General features: G+C 41.8%; 1 protein-coding gene across 1 annotated transcript in view; it reads right to left on the bottom strand.

Annotated features, from left to right (window-relative positions):
* The window catches only part of ANXA13 (annexin A13), a 46,119-nt gene extending 28,203 nt beyond the window's left edge, over window positions 1–17,916 (bottom strand). Inside the window, exons 1-9 of the mRNA XM_068124744.2 lie at window positions 17,757–17,916; window positions 17,212–17,287; window positions 14,066–14,160; window positions 13,548–13,718; window positions 11,165–11,198; window positions 10,991–11,070; window positions 10,691–10,759; window positions 2,696–2,797; window positions 2,243–2,318 (exon numbers count right to left, since the gene is read on the bottom strand). Coding sequence (XP_067980845.1) covers window positions 2,243–2,318; window positions 2,696–2,797; window positions 10,691–10,759; window positions 10,991–11,070; window positions 11,165–11,198; window positions 13,548–13,718; window positions 14,066–14,160; window positions 17,212–17,287; window positions 17,757–17,771 — 718 coding nt within the window. The 5' untranslated portion in view covers window positions 17,772–17,916. The remainder of the gene's footprint in view (window positions 1–2,242; window positions 2,319–2,695; window positions 2,798–10,690; window positions 10,760–10,990; window positions 11,071–11,164; window positions 11,199–13,547; window positions 13,719–14,065; window positions 14,161–17,211; window positions 17,288–17,756) is intronic.
* Between the last annotated feature and the right edge of the window lie 2,615 nt (window positions 17,917–20,531).

Here is a 20,531-nt window from a genome sequence, read left to right as displayed (position 1 = left end):
TCCCATGTAGATCAAATTTGTGCAGCCTTTTTCTCATGGTAGACTCGTGTATTTTGACATCAACAGTGGCAAGAGCTACCTGTAGGTCCCGTAATGACATTCTGGGGTTCTTAGAGACTTCTTTCAGCATATTGCGGTCTGCTCTCGGGCTGAACTTGCTGGGGCGGCCTGGCCTGATCTTCACGAAACTTCTCCACTTGTAGATGATCTTCCGGACAGTCGAATTATTGATTTCAAATTGTTTGGAGATCTTTTTAAATCCCTTCCCAGACTCGTAGGCATCTATAACCTTCTTTCTGAAGGCCTCAGAGAGCTCTTTTGATCTCGGCATGGTGAGGCTGCACACTTCAACAACAAAGAGCAAACCAAGCTAAATGCCTGAGGTTTAAATAAGACAGGTTCCTCCAAGATCTCTCCAAGATCCGCTTCGTTAGACGATGTTCTACGCATTTGCACCTGAGCTGGTGCACCTGATTCTAATTTTAGGTATTTGAAGTAGTGATAAATGTCGGGGTGTACTTACTTTTTCCACACGCGAAATTTGCATTTATGTTTATTTAAATTATACAATGGACTACAAAATGTAAATGTTTCATGATATTTGTTATATTATATCACCTTTATCTATCAATATTGTTGAAATGAAGATCAAATAGCTGTATATTGAAATATGTTGAAAAAGTCAAAACTTGACATGGGGTGTACTTACTTTTTCACATGACTGTATGTATGTGTGTGTGTGTGTATGTGTGTGTGTGTGTGTGTGTGTGTGTGTGTGTGTGTGTGTGTGTGTGTGTGTGTGTGTGTGTGTGTGTGTGTGTGTGTGTGTGTGTGTGTATGTATGTATGTATATATATATATATATATATATATATATATTGTCAAGTCTGTGGCTGATGAACACTGGCCACAGACGAATGGCTGAACATTGCTTTAATACCGAGGAGTATACCCAAACTTGGCGGGATTATCTTTTTGCACGCGCAGTAAAGGCCCGAATCTGATCCGGGCCAGTAAAGTCCAGTCCAGTAAAGGCCCGAATCTTATCTGATCGGACGGCCGCCATGGGGTTTTATTCCTCGAACCCACAAACGAGTAAACGGACACGACACACAAAGTAAGATGCAACAAATAATGAATTTATGAAAATGAACGTGAAGCAATAAAAATGAAAGTTGAGGTAACTATAAGGTTACGTGAGGGACCCTCCATTCAGACACAATTACACGACACAGGGAGAAAAAAAAATGGTTTGGTGAGGCGGTCAATATTCAGGTTGCGCCGATGAGGATGACTGTGAAGGGGCCCTGAGTCTCCACGCAGGAAGCGCACAAGATGGTGCAAATCGCAACACGGCACTGGAGCCGCGAAGTGGCAGCAAAATGTGCCCGGGAGCACCACCGCTCAGGAACCCCGTCCTCCTCCGGTCGTTCCTCGCTTCACAAAGCTCCGACAAATCTCTCGGGCGCACACGACACAACGCGCAGCTGTCCTCCACCCAATGCCAGAACAAGAGAGTCAAAATGCCATCGCTCGCCACGAAGCCCAGAACAAAGAGAGCCAAAATGCGCCCACTCGCAACAAGCACCAGAACAAGAGAGAGAGAGGGGGCGAGGGGGGGTGGGGGGGGAGGGACGCATGCTCCTTGGTCCCTCGCTGACTGTACATTCGACCAATCCCCACGCTCCATCACATTGTTCCATGGTTACGACCAATCGTCCCCTTCGGGGCAGGGCCTCCTGGCCTGCTTGACGCCCAATGACGAAGCACTGGGCGTGGCCTGCCAATTATGCTCCTTCAAGGTGGAGTCTAGCCAACCTTTGGGAATGTTCGGCTGGGCGGGGTTCACTTGCCGATCGTTATGTCCGGGTACTGTCGGCGATTATGGTTGTTGTAATGGCGGCCCTTTTTGATGAAATAAACACGAAGGGAAAAAATCACAGGAGGCAATACATACTGGGAATTATGAATCTTACGCCCTATCTAACTACCACAAAAACCACCCTCTATGTGGTGACATGCAAACACTCTTAACCGTTTACCCTGTTTATGTACATCGAGGTGGGCTTCCTGGCGTCACACGGTCAATGCTAAACTAAACCATCCGACCTTTCCTAAGGTATTTCAATTCTACCCCCACAAACGTAACAATATATATATATATATATATATATATATATATATATATATATATATATATACACCCCGCATAATCAGGATAATGATGCTTGCCAAGCCCTACCAATCGTCAGGTAGGCATTACAGAGATGTCCTGATGTTTCATTCTCGATGACTTCTTCAATATCCGAGCCATGCATCTGTTTCCAAGACAATATTCAGTCACCATAGCAATGATAAGACAAATACTATATACTCTACTACAACCAACCCCGACATGATGGCAACACAATAAACAAAATATTTTCACCTCTTCACCCCCACTCCCACCCCCCTCCCATTGCAGTTTGTATGTATCATAAATGGGGATGTAAAATAACAGACAGTTTACATTGTGATGCAATGCTTTGCCTTCAAAGCCCCAATCCAACAGTTCTTAATTCGGCCAGGACTCAAACTCAGACGAGACAGCAAGGCCAAAGTTATGTGTACGATCTCCTGCATCATTCTGTGAGAGTCATGCTGTGAAACTTCTTTATTATTATGTGATGTAATCTCAGGATGCACATGCACTCACGATCTCATAGGCCCGGAATGTCGCTCGGAGCTGCATGTGGTTGCGTCTGGCCAGCACCTCAGTGAAGATAAACTCATCTGTACCCCAGGATCCCTCACCAGCCTAGGACAAAAGTCAAAACATCAATCATATTGACAAATAAATTAAGTTAACTAAGTACAGATACATTCAAAGTACACCACCCCCATGCCAAATAATAAAATATCCTACAGCGCGGCATTGCCGGGGCGCCTCTGGTGCCCAGCAATACCGCAGTGCAGCTTATAGAGGCTGCATTGGGAGGGACAGGTGTACAATAATTGATTGATTAATTGTACAATTAAAATCAATAAAAGATTATCACAAAATATTTTCTTAATCAATTGGCTAATAGCATAACTAAACCACGAGTGCTTCATCCGAAGATGTATCTTTTAAAAATTTAGTTAAATAGGTCATTAATAAAAAATTAAATAATTAATTGATTAATCAATAAATAATTAATCGATTAAATGATTAATCAATAAATCAAAAATATCCTTGATAGCCACATCACTTGGTCACTGTCATGTCCAAATATTAGCTTCCTAGCTCAAAAGGCACCTGAGATATTGGCCAAATGAGAAAGAAAACAAATAAATGATTAATAATGAAAATAAATAAATAATAATCATTTAAAAATTAAATTATTAATCAATTCGGTCATAGAACACATAAACCCCCAACTATTTCATCAGACTCTGTAACTTAAAAAAAAAAAAAAAAAAATAGTCATTAATCAAATAATTAAATCATTAATCGATTAATTGATTAATTAACAAATCAAAAATAGACTTTGCAGCCAAATCACCTGGTCATTGGCATGTCCAAATATCAGCTTCCTAACTCAAAAGGTACCTGAGATAATAGCCAGAAGAGAAAGTACATTTAATCAATTAAATAAGTACTGAATTAATCGCTAATAATTAAATAACTCCTTAATTAATTGATTAATCAAAAAACAAAAAATAACGTTTTTGACAAAGGACTTGCTCACCATTGTGCCGAAATTTCAACTTCCTAGTTCAAAGGATGGCTGAGATATCGCTCAGACAAACAAGAAAGAAAACAAGTACACATACATTCAAAGTACACCGCCCCATGCCAAATAATTAAATATGCTGCAGCGCGGCATTGCCGGGGCGCCTCAGGCGCCCGGCAATACCGCAGTGCAGCTCATTGAGGCTGCATTGGGAGGGAGAGGTGTACACTAATTGATTGATTAATTGTATAATTAAAATCAATAAAAGATTATCACAAAATATTTTCATAATCAATTGGCTAATCGCATAACTAAACCACTAGTGCTTCATCCGAAGATGTATCTTTTAGAAATTTAATTAAATAAATCATTTATAAAAAATTAAATAATTAATTGATTACTCAATAAATAATTAATCGATTAATCAATAAATAATTAATAGATGAAATGATTAATCAATAAATCAAAAATATCCTTGATAGCCACATCACTTGGTCACTGTCATGTCCAAATATTAGCTTCCCAGCCAAAAGGTGCCTGAGATATTGGCCAAATGAGAAAGAAAATAAATAAATGATTAATAATGAAAAGAAATAAATAATAATCATAAAAAAATTAAATTATTTATCAATTTGGTCAGAGAACACATAAACCACCACCATTTCATCAGAATCTGTAACTGGGAAAAAAAAAAAAATTGGGTAATTAATGAATAATTAAATAATTAATCGATTCATTGATTAATTGATGAATCAATAAATCAAAAATATCCTTGATAGCAACATCACTTGGTCACTCATGTCCAAATATTAGCTTCTGAGCTCAAAAGGTGCCTGAGATATTGGCCAAATGAGAAAGAAGATAAATAAATGCTTAATAATGAAAATAAATAAATAATAATCATAAAAAAATTAAATTATTAATCAATTCGGTCAAAGAACACATAAACCACCACCATTTCATCAGAATCTGTAACTTTAAAAAAAAATCGTCATTAATCGAATAATTAAATAATTTATCGATTAATTGATTAATTGATTCATTTATAATTCCAAAATAGCCTTTGCAGCCAAATCACCTGGTCATTGGCATGTCCAAATATCAGCTTCCTAACTCAAAAGGTGCCTGAGTTAATGGTCAGAAGAGAAAGGAAATTTGATTAATTAAATAAGTACTTAATTAATCGCTAATAATTAAATAACTCCTCAATTTATTGATTAATCAAAAAAAAATAATACCGTTTTTGACAAAGGACTTGCTCACTATTGTGCCGAAATTTCAGCTTCCTAGCTCAAAGGATGGCTGAGATATCGCCCGGACAACCAAGAAAACAAACAAACAACCAGGGTGAAAACTGAGTACTCCCTTTCAGCGTGCGTCACTGCCGAGCCCCCTTCGGTGCCCGGCAATGACGTTTTGCAATGCCTGGAGATGGCATAGGAAAGGAGCGGTGTACAACAAGTAAAGATACATTCAAAGTACACCGTCCCCATGCCAAATAATTAAATATCCCACAGCGCGGCATTGCCGGGGTGCCTCTGGCGCCCGGCAATACCGCAGTGCAGCTCATAGAGAGTGCATTGGGGGGGAGAGGTGTACAATAATTATTGTAATTGATTGATTAATTGTATAATTAAAATCAATAAAAAAATTTCACAAAATATTTTCTTAATCAATTGGCTAATAGCATGACTAAACCAGTCGTTCTTCATCCGAAGATGTATCTTTTAGAAATTTAATTAAATGAGTAATTAATAATAAAAAATAATTAATTGATTAATCAATAAATAATTAATCAATGAAATGATTAATCAATAAATCAAAAATATCCTTTATGGCCACATCACCTGGTCACTGTCATGTCCAAATATTAGCTTCCCAGCTAAAAAGGTGCCTGAGATATTGCCCAGATAAGAAAGAAAATAAATAAATGATTAATAATGAAAATAAATAAATAATAATCATGAAAAAATTAAATAGTTAATCAGTTGGCTAATAGAATACATAAACCACCACCATTTCATCAGAATCTGTAACTAAAAAAAAAAATTTTTTTAGACATTAATCGAATAATTAAATAATTAATCGCTTAATTAATTAATTGATTTATCAATAAATCAAAAATATCCTTTGCAGCCAAATCACTTGGTCATTGGCATGTCCAAATATCAGCTTCCTAGCTCTAAAGGTGCCAGAGATAATGCCCAGAAGAGAAAGGAAATATATAAGTCCCTAATTAATCGCTAATAATTAAATAACTCCTCAATTAATTGATTAATCAAAAAAAAATACCGTTTTTGACAAAGGACTTGCTCACTATTGTGCCGAAATTTCAGCTTCCTAGCTCAAAGGATGGCTGAGATATCGCCCGGACAAACAAACAGGAAAACAAACAAACAAGAAACAAACAAACAAACAAACAACCAGAGTGAAAACTGAGTACTCCCTTTCAGCGTGCGCCCTTCGGTGCCCGGCAATGACGTTTTTCAATGCCTGGAGATGGCATAGGAAAGGTGCAGTGTACAACAACCAGAGTGAAAACTGAGTACTCCCTTCCAGCGTGCGTCACTGCCGAGCCCCCTTCGGTGCCCGGCAATGACGTTATGCAGCGCCTGGAGATGGCATAGGAAAGGTGCGGTGTACACCAACCAGGGTGAAAACTGAGTACTCCCTTTCAGCGTGCGTCACTGCCGAGCCCCCTTCGGTGCCCGGCAATGACGTTTTACAATGCCTGGAGATGGCATAGGAAAGGAGCGGTGTACAATATTACTATTAATGTATAATGGTTTTCATTGTCAAGAACTATCATGCAAAATGGTAAGAAGCATTAAAATATGGGTTCACATGTTTTCTGTCCCCATCTGAGCACTTTACTCATAATGCTAAGATTCCACGTTCAAATCCCATATATTGTGTTGAATCAGGGGTCAGGAACCTTTTTGACTGGGAGAGCCATAAAAGCCAAATATTTCTAAATATATTTCATTGAGAGCCATATAGTATTTTTAACGTATAATAAATTAAATATGTCTTACTTGTAATGCGACTTCTGGTGCTGCATGGTTTTGCTGATGGCCTTGTAGTCTGGTTCATACGTGGTGAGGTTGAGCTTCATGCAGGCATTGAGGCTTCCATCAGTTAAACGTGAGCGTAGGTTGGTCTTAATGTTCCTCATATGCGAGAATGACTGCTCACATGCATATGTAGAGCCAAACATGGTCAATACGGCAATACTCACACGCTGCATTGTGTGGTATGTCACAGGAAGCTCGTTCCAAGTTTTAAGAATCAGCTGGTCTTCAGGTTGAAGATTTTTCATTTCTGTCCACTTGTGTTCCCTCGCCAGCTCTGCTCGCTGTCGCGCAAGACTTTCCAACTCTCCATTAAGTGACTTGAACTTACTCATCCACATGTCTGATGCCTTCAGGTCAGCAACTTCCAGCTCAAAGTCTCCGATAGAGACCCCGGGGATGCATGTCAGGTCGATTTTGTCCACTGCACACTCATGTGGATGAGTGATGAACTTGAAAAGACCAGTGCGTGCACGAAATTCTCCAAAACGTGCTTTGAATGACTGCAGGAGATTGGACGTAAAGCCAGCTAGCTGCTGGAGATCCAGATGTTGAGTGGAGTCACTTGCTAAGCATGCATCTCTAAATTGTTGCAGTCTTTCAAAGTGCAGAAGACGACCTGTTTCAATGTCCCTGAGAAAGACTTCCAGCTTGCTTTCAAATGCAAACACTGCTTGTTGAAGGGATGAGATTGTATTTACAATACCTTGCATTTTCACATTGAGCTGGTTCAGATGGCCAGTTATGTCCACGAGATAGTGAAACTGCAGGAGCCAGTCAGTGTTGTCTAGCTCAGGATTCTTGACGCCTTTCATTTCAAGAAAAGTCCGGATTTCACTCAGGCAAGCTGCAAAACGGCTGAGCACCTTCCCCCTTGACAACCAACGCACGTCTGTACAGACCGGGATAATGATTCCCAACTTCTTCTAACAGAGCTTTAAACTGGCGATCATTTAAAGCTCGGGCAACAATAAAGTTGACCACTCGAATGACCAGCGACATCACCTCACCAAGCTCCTGGCCACACGTCTGAGCGCAAAGCGCCTCCTGGTGCAGGATGCAATGAAAACTTAGGATGGCTCTCTTTTCATGTTCACGGAGAAGCGCTACAAATCCTTTGTTCTTCCCCAACATACAGGGTGCACCATCAGTACAGACAGAAATAAGTTTATCCATCGGTAGTTTTTTTTCTTTAGCAAACTCCATGAAAGACGTGAATAAATCCTCTCCTCTTGTTGTCCCTTTCATTGGCAAAACAGCCAAGCTTTCCTCACGCAGTGTGTCACCTGCAGCATACCTGGCAATTATACTGCACTGAGATAGATGGCTAACGTCTGTTGACTCATCTAACGCGAGAGAAAAGTATGTCCTGGCGTTTATGTCCTTAATTTGTGTTTCCTCGACTTGATTTGCCATCATGATGCTACGATCGTGCACAGTTCTTGCTGACAGGGGCATGTCTTTTATTCGTTTGATTAATCTTGTCTTTATTTGGGAAGTCATCAAACAGTTCATTGGCCACATCAAGCATGAATGTTTTGGCATACTCGCCATCTGTGAATGGCTTTCCATTCCTTACTATTGCCAAAGCACCCGCAAAGCTAGCGGAATTCCCGTCACCTTGCTTGGTCCACACACGTAGTTGCTGCTGACTCGCCTGCACTCTCCGCTGTAGCTCCTCGCATGCCCTTTTCCTGCTGTCCCCCACTGGATATTTCGATGCAAATGAAGCATGGTGCGTATCGAAGTGCCGCTTTATATTTTACCGTTTCATCGATGCAATTTTATCATTGCATATTAGACATACCGCAGATCCTGCTCTCTCACCAAATGCAAATTCCTCTGTCCACGCAGCCTGGAATGCACGGTAATCATCGTCTTTTTTTCTTTTCGCCATCTTTTCCGTTACAAGGGTTGAAGCGGATAAACTAGTTGGCTATCTGATAAAATTGATTTCTTCACCTTTACAATGACGCGGACATGCTCGCGAGCCATTGGTTCCCGACCCGACCCACGGGTGACCCGTGACCCGTGAAATTTATCTTCAAAACTAATTTCTGTTTACTTTAAAATGACACAGTATTATTAAGAAATATCACAAGTATTTTAAAATCAGTTCCAAACTGATTTTTTTTTTTTTTTTTTCAACTCAAAATTGTCTGGGAGCCATATGCCGTCACCGGAAGAGCCATATATGGCTCGCGAGCCATAGGTTCCCGACCGCTGATTCTATAGAGTGTGGGAAACTGTCTCGTGTCGTAAATTTTTCGAATAATTTCCACTGTAAAGACTAAATCCTTCATATAATTCACGGACCGGTGTTTGTTTGTGTTTAAGTGTTTGTTTGTCATGCTACTCCTCCAACAGTTCTGGCCTGATTACATCCAGACTTGCTACATAGGATCAGCATGACCCCAATAGCATATATCAGTGTTTTTATCTTTGTCGGTGGTCTTGTGGCAGAGGGGTGACGCACATTCTCTGTGTAAATGGGTATCATATAGCGCCACCTCCAGGTGAGAGAGGGTATTACAAGTACCCACCCTTTACAGTCCAGTATTCCTGTCCCCACGGTTTACAGTGCAGTGAGGAGTTGTGAATTATAAGCAGTGGGCATGTTTTTTACTTCATGCATGTAACCTGGGTTTTTTATTTTTTATTTTCGGGAGCGATGGAGGGAGCTGCCAGTTGCCTATACACCACCCAAATAAAGGTATGTGTCAGAAAAACGTGTTGCATGCTTAGAACAAGATCGCCCTAACAGTATATAATAACATAGGTAAGCCTATCTAATATTGCATAGCATTTCAAAAATTTTAACATAAAATCTGCAACGATGCCATAAAAAGGGTTTCAAGGGTTTAATTATGTTCATGTTTTTGAAGTGTACTAATATGGTGTGCCAAAAATCAGGGTTTGTTAGTTACTGAACGTTTTTGAAAAGATGGATAGGTTTTTCTGGTGTGGTTTCTGTTATTGTCATTTAAATTTCAAAATTGAAAAATCACAACAAACATCAACAACAACAACAATTGGTGTTGTTGTTGATTGTTCAATCGGGAAATAAAAATTGAAATTATATTTTTCAGTGCAATGTAAACTTTTCCGCCATGCCTAACCTAAAATCATGGATCCATGCCTGGTACCATAACAAAAAAAAGGATTGTTTGAGGTAGGCAATGATGAGAAAGGATACATAATCAGCCTTAAGATACTTAGCAAGCAGAGCTTGTCAGAAACAGTAAGATCCTTTTCAAAAACAAGCTAGCCACGAGCAATCTCTCTCTGAAGTACCATACTCTTCAGGGAAGGTTGCTGCCACCAAAGCAGCCTCCCAAGCAAGGGTTACACTAGGTGGTTTGCTTTCCCAGCAGTAGTTGGGGCAGGGATTTTGAAATTTGGCCATGGTGCCGGCGATAGCTCTCCTACTCATCATGAATTACACCATGGGGTCTTTAACATTCACCAATTAATTCCGGCAGATGGGACATCCGAGGGATGGCACATACATTGATGGATGAATCACCCTGCCTGCAAAACACCGGGATGGCATAGCTTGGTCAGGATTCAAACCCAGGCTAGACAGCTAAGAGGCGAGTGTGCCTACCTGCCAGCCCCACTAGCAATAGATTTAGCGAAACCAGCTGTGTGTAATGTACAACTACAATGGGCTGCTAGTTTCAAAATACACCAAGGGACTTCCTGGCATCACCAGGGCGGTAGTTTTTAGTTATAAGTTTGACTCTCATTGAGAGGTCGTCCATATCACCAGTGAGGTCGGCCATACCAACCGACAGCTCAATGGCTGATGATGAACAGTCAAGCAGATTGTTTTTTCTTGTGGCTTTAATATTTGTATTCAAACAGGACTGAGTAACAATGTTTGACAAGACCCCGTTCCTCGTTTAGTAATCAAGAGTTTACCTCGTGCAGGTTATTGGCATCTTCCTCAGCGAGATCAGGATCCACATCAAAACCTGTGTCTCGGTTACCCTGTCAGGGTTAGAGGATCCTTGCGTTACAAGAGGGAGGGTTTTGCATTATTATTAAGCACGTTTGACAAAAATAAGTTTCAAAATCATCTTAATAATGGTGGCTTCGAATTGCAGAGGTTCACAACAGTTCAAACAACAAAGATGACAAAGATTGTCCATAATGGACAGTGGTTTGTGCAACAACAGATGACAGTGGCTAGTCAACGTTAACGAGGGATTGAGATGATACCTGAGCCAGAGCCACGAACAGCCTCTCAACGTCACCACTCGTTTCACTCCGAAGATCATCTTCCAAATCTCGACCAAATACTGTGGAGGTAGGACAACAGACCATTTATATTGTCGATTTGGACCCCCTATTCCTCTTGCTCTTTCAATAGCATCTGAATGATAGAGTACTTACCAGTATTGTAAGCAATTCGCATAGCATTGATTTGCTGAAAATGAAAAAGCAAGATGTCATATATACAGCAATCCTAAATTTGTTTCTCAAAATCATTGACAAACAAGCAGATGCCAATCACGTGATGCATTGAACAAATTTCGAATTCTATGGTTTTTCAAGATCTACGCATGGTTGTTGTTGCTGTTGTTATTGTGGTTCTTGCTGGGGTCGATATTTGAAATGTGCACCCATTGGTTGGACAGCTGCCGGATCCCACCCATATGTATCGCTTGACTTTCCTCACCATGGCACCCAGATGAAACAAGCATTCTGAGTATTGCGCTGCAATACATGTCCCCTACCGGCAGTCTGTCGTCCGGAAAACTGTTGGGGAAATTACCAAAGTTCAAAGTGCCATAACTTTGTCAAAAATGATCGAAACGTCGTGAAGTTCGAACTTGATCTATAACTTATCATGCGGAAACCATGTACCAAGTTTGAAATCATTAGCATTAAGAGTTTAGAAAAAAATGTCCGGAAAACTGTTCTTTGCGTGACGGACTGACAGACTGACAGACTGACAGACGGAGGTACGGAGTGCAAACCTATAGTCCCCTCCGGTGTACACGGGGAGGGGACTAATAATCTTCTATACTGTATAACAAAGGTGTCATGGCTAGCACGGTATATACAGGATGAGAACATTTTCTAATTGACCCCCACCTGCGAACGGCACACTGAACAGACGGATCTCAAATAATATGCAAATTTATGCACGGTTCATGCTGGTTTTCAAACTTGATCTGATGTATGCTGAGACACATCTGTGTACAAAATTTTGTTGAAATCAGCCAATATTTGGTGGAGTTATCGCACGGAAACCAAAGTGTGACAGACGAACCTCATTAAATATGCAAATTTATGCACGGTTGAATGTGGGCGCGGATGATGTGAGACCGGGTTATCCTGACCGGGTTATCCTGACCAGGTTATCCGCGGACCGTGGAAGCTAGGTTACTTCTGACGCGTACTGTATAGACTGCTAAGATGGCAGAGTATCAGATACATATTTAAAGAAGTATTCACGCAGAATATACGCACAGAAGCATATGGTAAAGTGACACTCCAACCTCCCTAGATGTATTGTTGATTTATTGGTAAACTATGTGAATTCAATGTATTCTTGCCTGATATGAAGAATTGTGTTAATGGAAACAAAATTCAGTGAAAACGTGTTTGACTTGATGCTTATTCTAGGAAAGCATTTTAAAGAACAGTCCACGATTACAGCATATTGTACACAAGGAATATTAACAGCTTTGACTTACCGCACTCCAAATTATAGTCCGGAAAACTGTTGGGGAAATTACCAAAGTTCAAAGTGCCATAACTTTGTCAAAAATGATCGAAACGTCGTGAAGATCGAACTTGATCTGTAACTTATCATGAGGAAACCATGTACCAAGTTTGAAATCATTAGCATTAAGAGTTTAGAAAAAAAAGTCCGGACAACTGTTCTTTGCGTGATGGACAGACTGACAGACGGAGGGACGCAATGCAAACCTATAGTCCCCTCTGGTGTACACCGGTAGGGGACTAATAATACGGCCGCCATCTTGGTTTTCTGGTGGGCCTAAGACATCAGGCCTGTAGGCCTCTGCTGATTGTACACTGTCCGGGTTGGTTGCGCCAGATTTCCATTGGCTTTGTTTGGGTCGAGTGATACTCATGATGAGGGACCCCAAAATATCGAATCATTGTCGAATAAAAATTATTAGCAAGGTTTATTCAAGCCTGTCAGCATGCACTGTATGCACCTCCCTAAAAAAATAGCGTTATGTAATTTATGAACAGCCCCATATTGAAGTTGACCAATCCGTGACCGTGTGACGAATCAGCTCATTCTGATATAATCATTGGGAGGGTAACATGGATGAGAGGTGTCAAGTTAATCTTTTAAGATCTCATTAAATGTGTTTTTCCCAAATGAGCTGTTCATCTTTTAAGAGTGCTTTAAATGCGCGTTTGCCAATTGGCCCGTTAAGTTCAAGTCTAAAACATTTTCACTTACCATCATGATATTATTCCTAAAGTTAAATTCAGGCTTGGGGTTAGCTCATTTTCCAGCCCTTTGTAGGATTTTGGATTCAGCTACATGTATGGACGTGACATCACATCTCAGTTAAAATAGATCTTTGGAAACTTGTTAGGCCGCGGCCATTAGTTTCTTTCACTTGACCACTCCTTTCTTGTTATAGTGTGTGGATCCTGAGAGTGTCGAGATATTCACCTTTCCTGCATATAACCTCCAAAAAATTCACAGACATATCAACAGAAGGAAAAATTGAAATAAAAATACAGAGGTGCTAGGGAAGACGAAGGCGAATATAGTTATACCTACCGGGTTGACACGGGTGCACAAGATTTCGATAATGAGCTCGGTGTCCGTCCCTGCACCCTTCATAGCTGCTCGCAACTGTTTTGCGTCGTACACGCTGGGACGGTCCAGCAGAGCCAAGATGACATCTTCAAACTCGCCACGTACCTCACTCCTCAGAACTGACTCTAGTTCCTGTGAATGCAAAAAAACAATCATAAAAGGTTCTGTGGCTCTTTTCATCTTTAAATGGTAACAGCAATCAAGGGAATTTTTGTGGACCTCTTCCATGGAACTCACGAGGCATTTTTCACCCATTATTTGTGTCCTTGAGGAGCAACTGTCGGCATCCCAAATAATAAAAAATTGGCAGTGGCTCCAACCTTTTCTATATCGTTTGTAATTATGAAATGAAAGCTATTCAACACAAATCTGGCAATTTAGAAACAATTTTGCTTGTTTGCTATAAAATACAATACAGATGCACTCACTTTGAAAACATTTTTTGGTTGTTTTTAAGAAATCAAGTATATTTGACCTACCTCACCAAACATGGATTCATAAGCCTCTTTTATCTGTTGCCTTTGTCCAGAGGATCGGTTGGTCAAAACTGAAATAATCTCATCCTCGTCGGTACCTGTTGATTTTGAAATATGAAGCAAAAGAAGAAGATTATTCATCAATTTAGAGATGTGGATAGCATGAAGAGAGTTGAGTTTTAGGCAGTCGGTGTGATTAAACAGCTGGGTACTCAAGTACAGGGTGCAATTCCATCACAGGGTGTTACTGATGTGATCCTCTTTCAGGTTAGAGTTAGAGTTATAGGGTTCGCACACAATCTCCTACTCTTTTTGAAAGGTATCAGCCAATGCCGGAAGATATCCAGTGATGTCTAATGGGAAAAAGATAATACAATGTTTGTAATCAATAGAATGTTGATCGAGCACGTTCCGTTGATCCATTTTTCGACCTGTCTGCCACCGCAGATCTACATTAGTCTTCATGAGCCAGAATGTAGGTCATAGCATATTGTACAGCCGGCTTAACGCCCCTTGAAGAACAACACCGTAGATGAAGCAATTGTCCATTATCTGTGAACCACCAGGGTGACAGTTGTTTGTACAACTGCTGGTCAGGAAGAAAACACAGATTAGATAACTCAAAGGTGAGTGTGACAAAATATGGAAAGAGCAGAGGTTGCAAGACCACAAAGAAGGTGGTAGCAGACAGAGACCACTGACCTGTATGTGATGGGAAAGTCATAGACCCATAGACTCAGTTTCAGCACGAGAAATGTCAATGATCTTGAAGGCCTTGGTTTTCCACGACTTCAAGGTGAGCAATGTGTGAGCCAGGGAAGCCAACCCAGAGGGGAAAGCAGTACTCCATCAAGACCAGATGAAGGCTTTGGATGTGGATAGGAGTTCTGGTGTGCCAAAAAGGGCTATGTATGATGGAGGATGCCCAGTCAGCGACTGACTTTGGAGACCAACTTTGAAATGTGGTTTATCCAATAAATATCATGGCTGATAGTGAGACCCAGGAGTTTGAATGACTGAACTTCCTCAAGAAGATTGTTAATGTAGATCGGAGGTTTTGCCAGACGGTCCTTTTGGAGAGAGATGATGAGAGTGTGAGATTTGCCAGGATTGAAAGACATAGTCCAAGTGTTTGACCAACTTGTGAATTTGTCAAGATCTGAAGAGGCAAGAGGCTGCTGTCTACCTGTCTGAAGGATGATGGATGTCACAGCAGAGGGTGGAGTCATCAGCAAGTAGATAAAGTGGATTTCCAGAGAGTCAGAGAGATCACTAATGAAGATTAGTAATAAGACTGGGCCCAGAACACTGCCTGGGGGCACTCCAGCCTTGACAGGGAGAGGAGATGAAAGGATTCCTTTGAGAGCCACATGTTGGCTATGAGAGTAGAGGAAATCAGTAAGCCATTGTGGAATTTGCCTTGGATGCTATAGGAAAAGAGTTTGGAGAGCAAGGTGGGATGTCTGACTGTAATCAGAACCCTAGTTATCCTAGCCATTGCTATTTTATATAGAAAAATGGCTGGGATAACCCATCTAAGTATCGACTGTGCGGAAGTAGGAAATGGCAAACTACTTCCATACATGCCAATAAAACAATCATGATCAGGATTCTAGGAGATAAAGCTATGGTGCCAGATGCTGACCTCCACTCCGCCAGGTTTGAAATCACCAAAATGGCTACTGGGGAAGAGCAAAGTGTTTTGATGAACAGGACTGGCCGTTATGATGGGACTGGATCAAATCAGCAAGGAAATGTAGTCGCTGAGGTCACCAGAACTGAAAGTCAAACTCTGAGCTTCTCAAACATTCTCCTGGGTTCTAACATTGAAGTGAGTGGAGAATGTGGAGGAATTAATAGATGGTTAGTGTTGTGGAGAACAACAATGTCAGGATTGACAAGGATCTGGAAAGAGAAAGATGTGGCAATACAAACCAAGAGGAGGCTGGTGAATACTCAGGTGTCTGGATGTGAGTCATGGACAGCGAAAAATAAAGAAAGGAAGAAGATTGACATTTTTAGATGTGGTGTTGGAGACAAATGCTAAGAAGAACAAACAAATCAGTGCTTGAAGAAATTCGACCACCATGTACATGAGAAACACTGATGCAATTTAAAACAGAAATTGTCATACTTTGGACACATGATGCATGCGCTGTCTCTGTCGGAGCTTCGGAAAGCAGTGCAGGGTAGGCATGTTTGGAGAAATCTGATCATGAATGTCACCAGAAGTAGGTCACGATTTGACGGAACTGGATAGTTACAAAAGGTCTGCACAGTACCTGCTGAAGGCCATTCTGTGATCGAAATGTTTGAACAAGCCTTAGCTTCTTATGACAAAATCTTGTGAAAGTTGGTGACATCCATTTACATCCTTGGCTTTAATCAAAAGTGTAAGGATGTTAATATACAAATTTGAACTCACGGTACATGCAATATCTCAGCAACTACTTCATGAACGGCCCCATTTATTCCCACTTTCGGGGGAACATTTTCAGCCAAAATCTTGCACTAACCGGCTAGCCAGGCCAGATGTTCAACTGAAGGTGGCAGAAATTTGTAATTGGATCAGGGTGCCGGTGATAACTCGTCCACTATTTGCGAAAGTCACTGTGGCATGTCGTTTGCCAACTGTTGCCGGCAGGTGGGATGCCCAGTTTAAAGTCCGTCTGAGAGAAGGTCCTGCCTGCGAAACACCAATCCAACAGTTTATTGTCGGGCATGGTATCAATGCGAGACTAGACGGCTCGAAGGGAGGTGCACTACCTCCGCACTATCCTGTTGAACTTTGGTTCATGCACCAAGTGTGCAATAAACGAGTTTTTAAATAGCATTGGCAATAAACACTACTGTAGTGAAAGAGAAGTAGGAATGTGACTTTGGAACTTTAACATGTTTTATCTTTTGATATGTTCACCCTCTCTTTACCTCATTTGTATAGTGAAAAAAAGAGCTTGCATCCCTCTCCCAGCTTCGACAAAATCCGCACAAGGGTCTTTTTCTTGTCCGAGTTAAAATTTCTGGATCGTTGTTCACAGTAACAATCGCCAAACCCCCACATTTCCGCAAAAATCCTTTATCGACACACACACACACATATATATATATATTTCTAGTTGTGAATAATAATAATTAGAAGGTTTCCTTACCGGCCCCCCTACAGGCACTCCTGATGGTGCGCGCATCTTCTTCGGCATCAGCATCAGGGTATTCTTCCACGGTTGGCTGTACAGAAAAAGAGCAAATTGTGAATCATGACTGCCTGATGTGTCACACTCAGTTACAGTGTTGGTTTTGCCGAAACAGTTTCTTGGCCAAGGATCATGCTGGGTGGTTTGCCATCCCTCTCCCAACAGTGGTTTAGGGCAGGAATTTGGAAGTTGTGTAATGGTGCCGGCGATAGGTCATCTACTCTTTGCAAAAGACACACTGAGATCTTTAACATCAACCAATTAATGCCGCCAGAGAGGACGCCAGTTGAACATCAATATATATATATATATATATATATATATATATATATATATTTATATATATATATATATATATATATATATATATATATATATATATATATATATATATATATATATATATATATATATATATATATATAGGCCTATATATCCGTAAATATGTAAACCTGATAACATTTCAACTACCAAGTTGGAACATTCAATAACGTACACTTTACCTGAACATTGCCCATGGCTCAGGGTATACTTGAATGAGCGCACAAAGGCAGAAATTACTCGCCAAATGTGGGAAGCGCACATTCACCACCAGCGCTTATATATGCTGTGTATGTAGATGGGCGGGGCCTTGCACGGACAGTAAGTCCTCTTAGTCATTGCAATAACCATTGTGGCTGTTGCTTAAAGTATACCTGCATGGCTCATGATTAACTGATCAAATTACATCTTGACATGAAAACAGATTGCCCTCCAAATGTACATGGTAATACACAAAGCAATTTTATGAAGCTCGCTACCACGACAACTCCTTTACCCATTATGGTATTCCCACCATTGGTTGAGTTGCTGGGGAAAAGTTTTTGACTTATCTTTTCACAAACCGGTTGGACAGGCTTGATGTTTGATGCATGTGAGTTGGGCAGGAATTTGGAATTTGCTCAGGGGTTTAAATTTGCTTTTTATACTCCTAAGGGTATAATAGGTTTAAATTTGCTCAGGGTTCAGGTTTGCCAACTCCACCCTTTGCAAAATACACCGTAAGGTACTTAACGTCCTTCAAGTAATACTAACAGAAGGGACACCCAGCTTAACATGAATCCGAGGGATGGCACACTTTGTATTGCAACACCCGGCCTATAAACACCAGTCTGACAGTTTATAATCGGGTCGGGAATCTACAATGGTCAACGTACAATAACCTGAAAATACTTATGGGAGAGCACAAGGTGTGGCAGGAGAGAGTGGGAATGTAATCTGAGTTCCACACCACCTGCCAAATGACACTCAGTAGCAGAAGGTCGAATATATCAATATTAAACTGCTTCATCTCCATCCACTCCTCTGATTATGCAAAAAGTGGAGGTAATTCGAGGGTTTCCATAACCTTTGAACTTTGAATATCTAACAAAGGTGTGGAGGGATTTGAACGAAATTTGGTGGGCAGGATGGGTGTGTTACAAGGACGAATGCTTTCGATCGATTTTGGTGAAGATCCAGATGCGGATACCAGAATGTTTAAAGTCATTCTTCACCTTGGAGAGATAAGGCCAACAACGATATATAGCACAATATCCTAAAAAGTTGTGGACGGATTCGGACGACGGTGGACAGCTTGGGTGGGTCGACAGGCGAGTGCGTATATCTCGAGGTGCGAACCTGCAGGTGAGTATGTGTCCCTCCAGGCGAGTGTTTGAACCTCCAGGTGAGTATGTGTGCCTCCAGGCGAGTGTTTGTACCTCCAGACGAGTGTTTGTAACTCCAGGCGAGTCTGTGTACCTCCAGGCGAGTATGTGTGCCTCCAGGCGAGTCTGTGTGCCTCCAGACGAGTGTTTGTAACTCCAGGCGAGTCTGTGTACCTCCAGGCGAGTGTTTGTACCTCCAGACGAGTGTTTGTACCTCCAGACGAGTATGTGTGCCTCCAGGCGAGTCTGTGTGCCTCCAGACGAGTGTTTGTAACTCCAGGCGAGTGTGTACCTCCAGGCGACTGTGTGTACCTCGAAGAGAATGTGTACCTCCAGACGAGTGTTTGTAACTCCAGGTGAGTATGTGTACCTCCAGGCTAGCCTGTGTGCCTCCAGACGAGTGTTTGTAACTCCAGGCGAGTCTGTGTACCTCCAGGCGACTGTGTGTACCTCGAAGAGAGTGTGTACCTCGAAGAGAGTGTGTACCTCCAGACGAGTGTTTGTAACTCCAGGTGAGTATGTGTACCTCCAGGCGAGTGTTTGTAACTCCAGGCGAGTCTGTGTACCTCCAGGCGACTGTGTGTACCTCGAAGAGAGTGTGTACCTCGAAGAGAGTGTGTACCTCCAGACGAGTGTTTGTAACTCCAGGTGAGTATGTGTACCTCCAGGCGAGTGTTTGTAACTCCAGACGAGTCTGTGTACCTCCAGGCGAGTGTGTGTACCTCGAAGAGAGTGTGTACCTCCAGACGAGTGTTTGTAACTCCAGGTGAGTATGTGTACCTCCAGGCGAGTGTTTTTTTTTTTTTTTTTTTTTTTTTCGTATACTGAATCGAGGCTCGTGAAAGAGCTAACATTTATTTCACAAACAAATCAACCAGACAAACAAAACACACAAAAAGAGGGAGCGGAAGACAAGATGGGGAGAGAAGGGGAAGCACACAACCACAACATTTGAGAGCAGGGAGAAGTGTGGGAGGGAGAGGGCTTGGGGGCAGGAGGCGTGGGAGGGGGAGGGCGGGGGGGGAGAGGTATAAAACACAAGGGGACCGAAATTAGCGGGGGTAGAAAAGATCAAGGTTTTGGATGGGGGAGGATAAGAGATAGTGGTGAACAGCTGTTTTAAAGACCTGGAGGTTGCAGTGGGATTGAAGAGAGTGAGGGAGTTTGTTCCAGAGGCGGGAGAAAAGAGGAATGAAGGAGTGAAGGTGAGCAGAAAGTCTTGATTTTGGCAGTTTAACCATAAGAGGGTTGCAGGCAGATCTTGTGCGACCTGTAGGAATATTTGGGGGACAGAACCCAGAGAGGGCTGGGGGGGCAAGGCCAGAGAGGAGTCGGTAGAAGACGGAAAGACCACCAACCTGCCTGTGGTGAGTGAGTGAAAGGCCCTTGGAGTTAGCTTCATCGCGGGAGATTCCAATGATTCTGAACGCTTTGGTTTCAACAGCGTGAAGACGGGCTAGGTGTGAGGCAGGAGCACCAGACCAGAGGGGAGAGCAGTATTCCATAGAGCTGCAGATGAAAGCCTTGTATGTGGTGAGGAGCTCAGGTGTGCAAAGGAAGGACTTCGCACGACGGAGGATGCCCAGTCGGCGA

The sequence above is a fragment of the Myxine glutinosa genome, chromosome 8, assembly GCF_964187855.1.
Source record: "Myxine glutinosa chromosome 8, kmMyxGlut1.1, whole genome shotgun sequence".
In the NCBI taxonomy this organism is placed as follows: Eukaryota; Metazoa; Chordata; class Myxini; order Myxiniformes; family Myxinidae; genus Myxine; species Myxine glutinosa.
The sequence above is the reverse complement of the archived record's forward strand: the minus strand, read 5'-3'. Positions and strand labels throughout refer to the sequence as shown.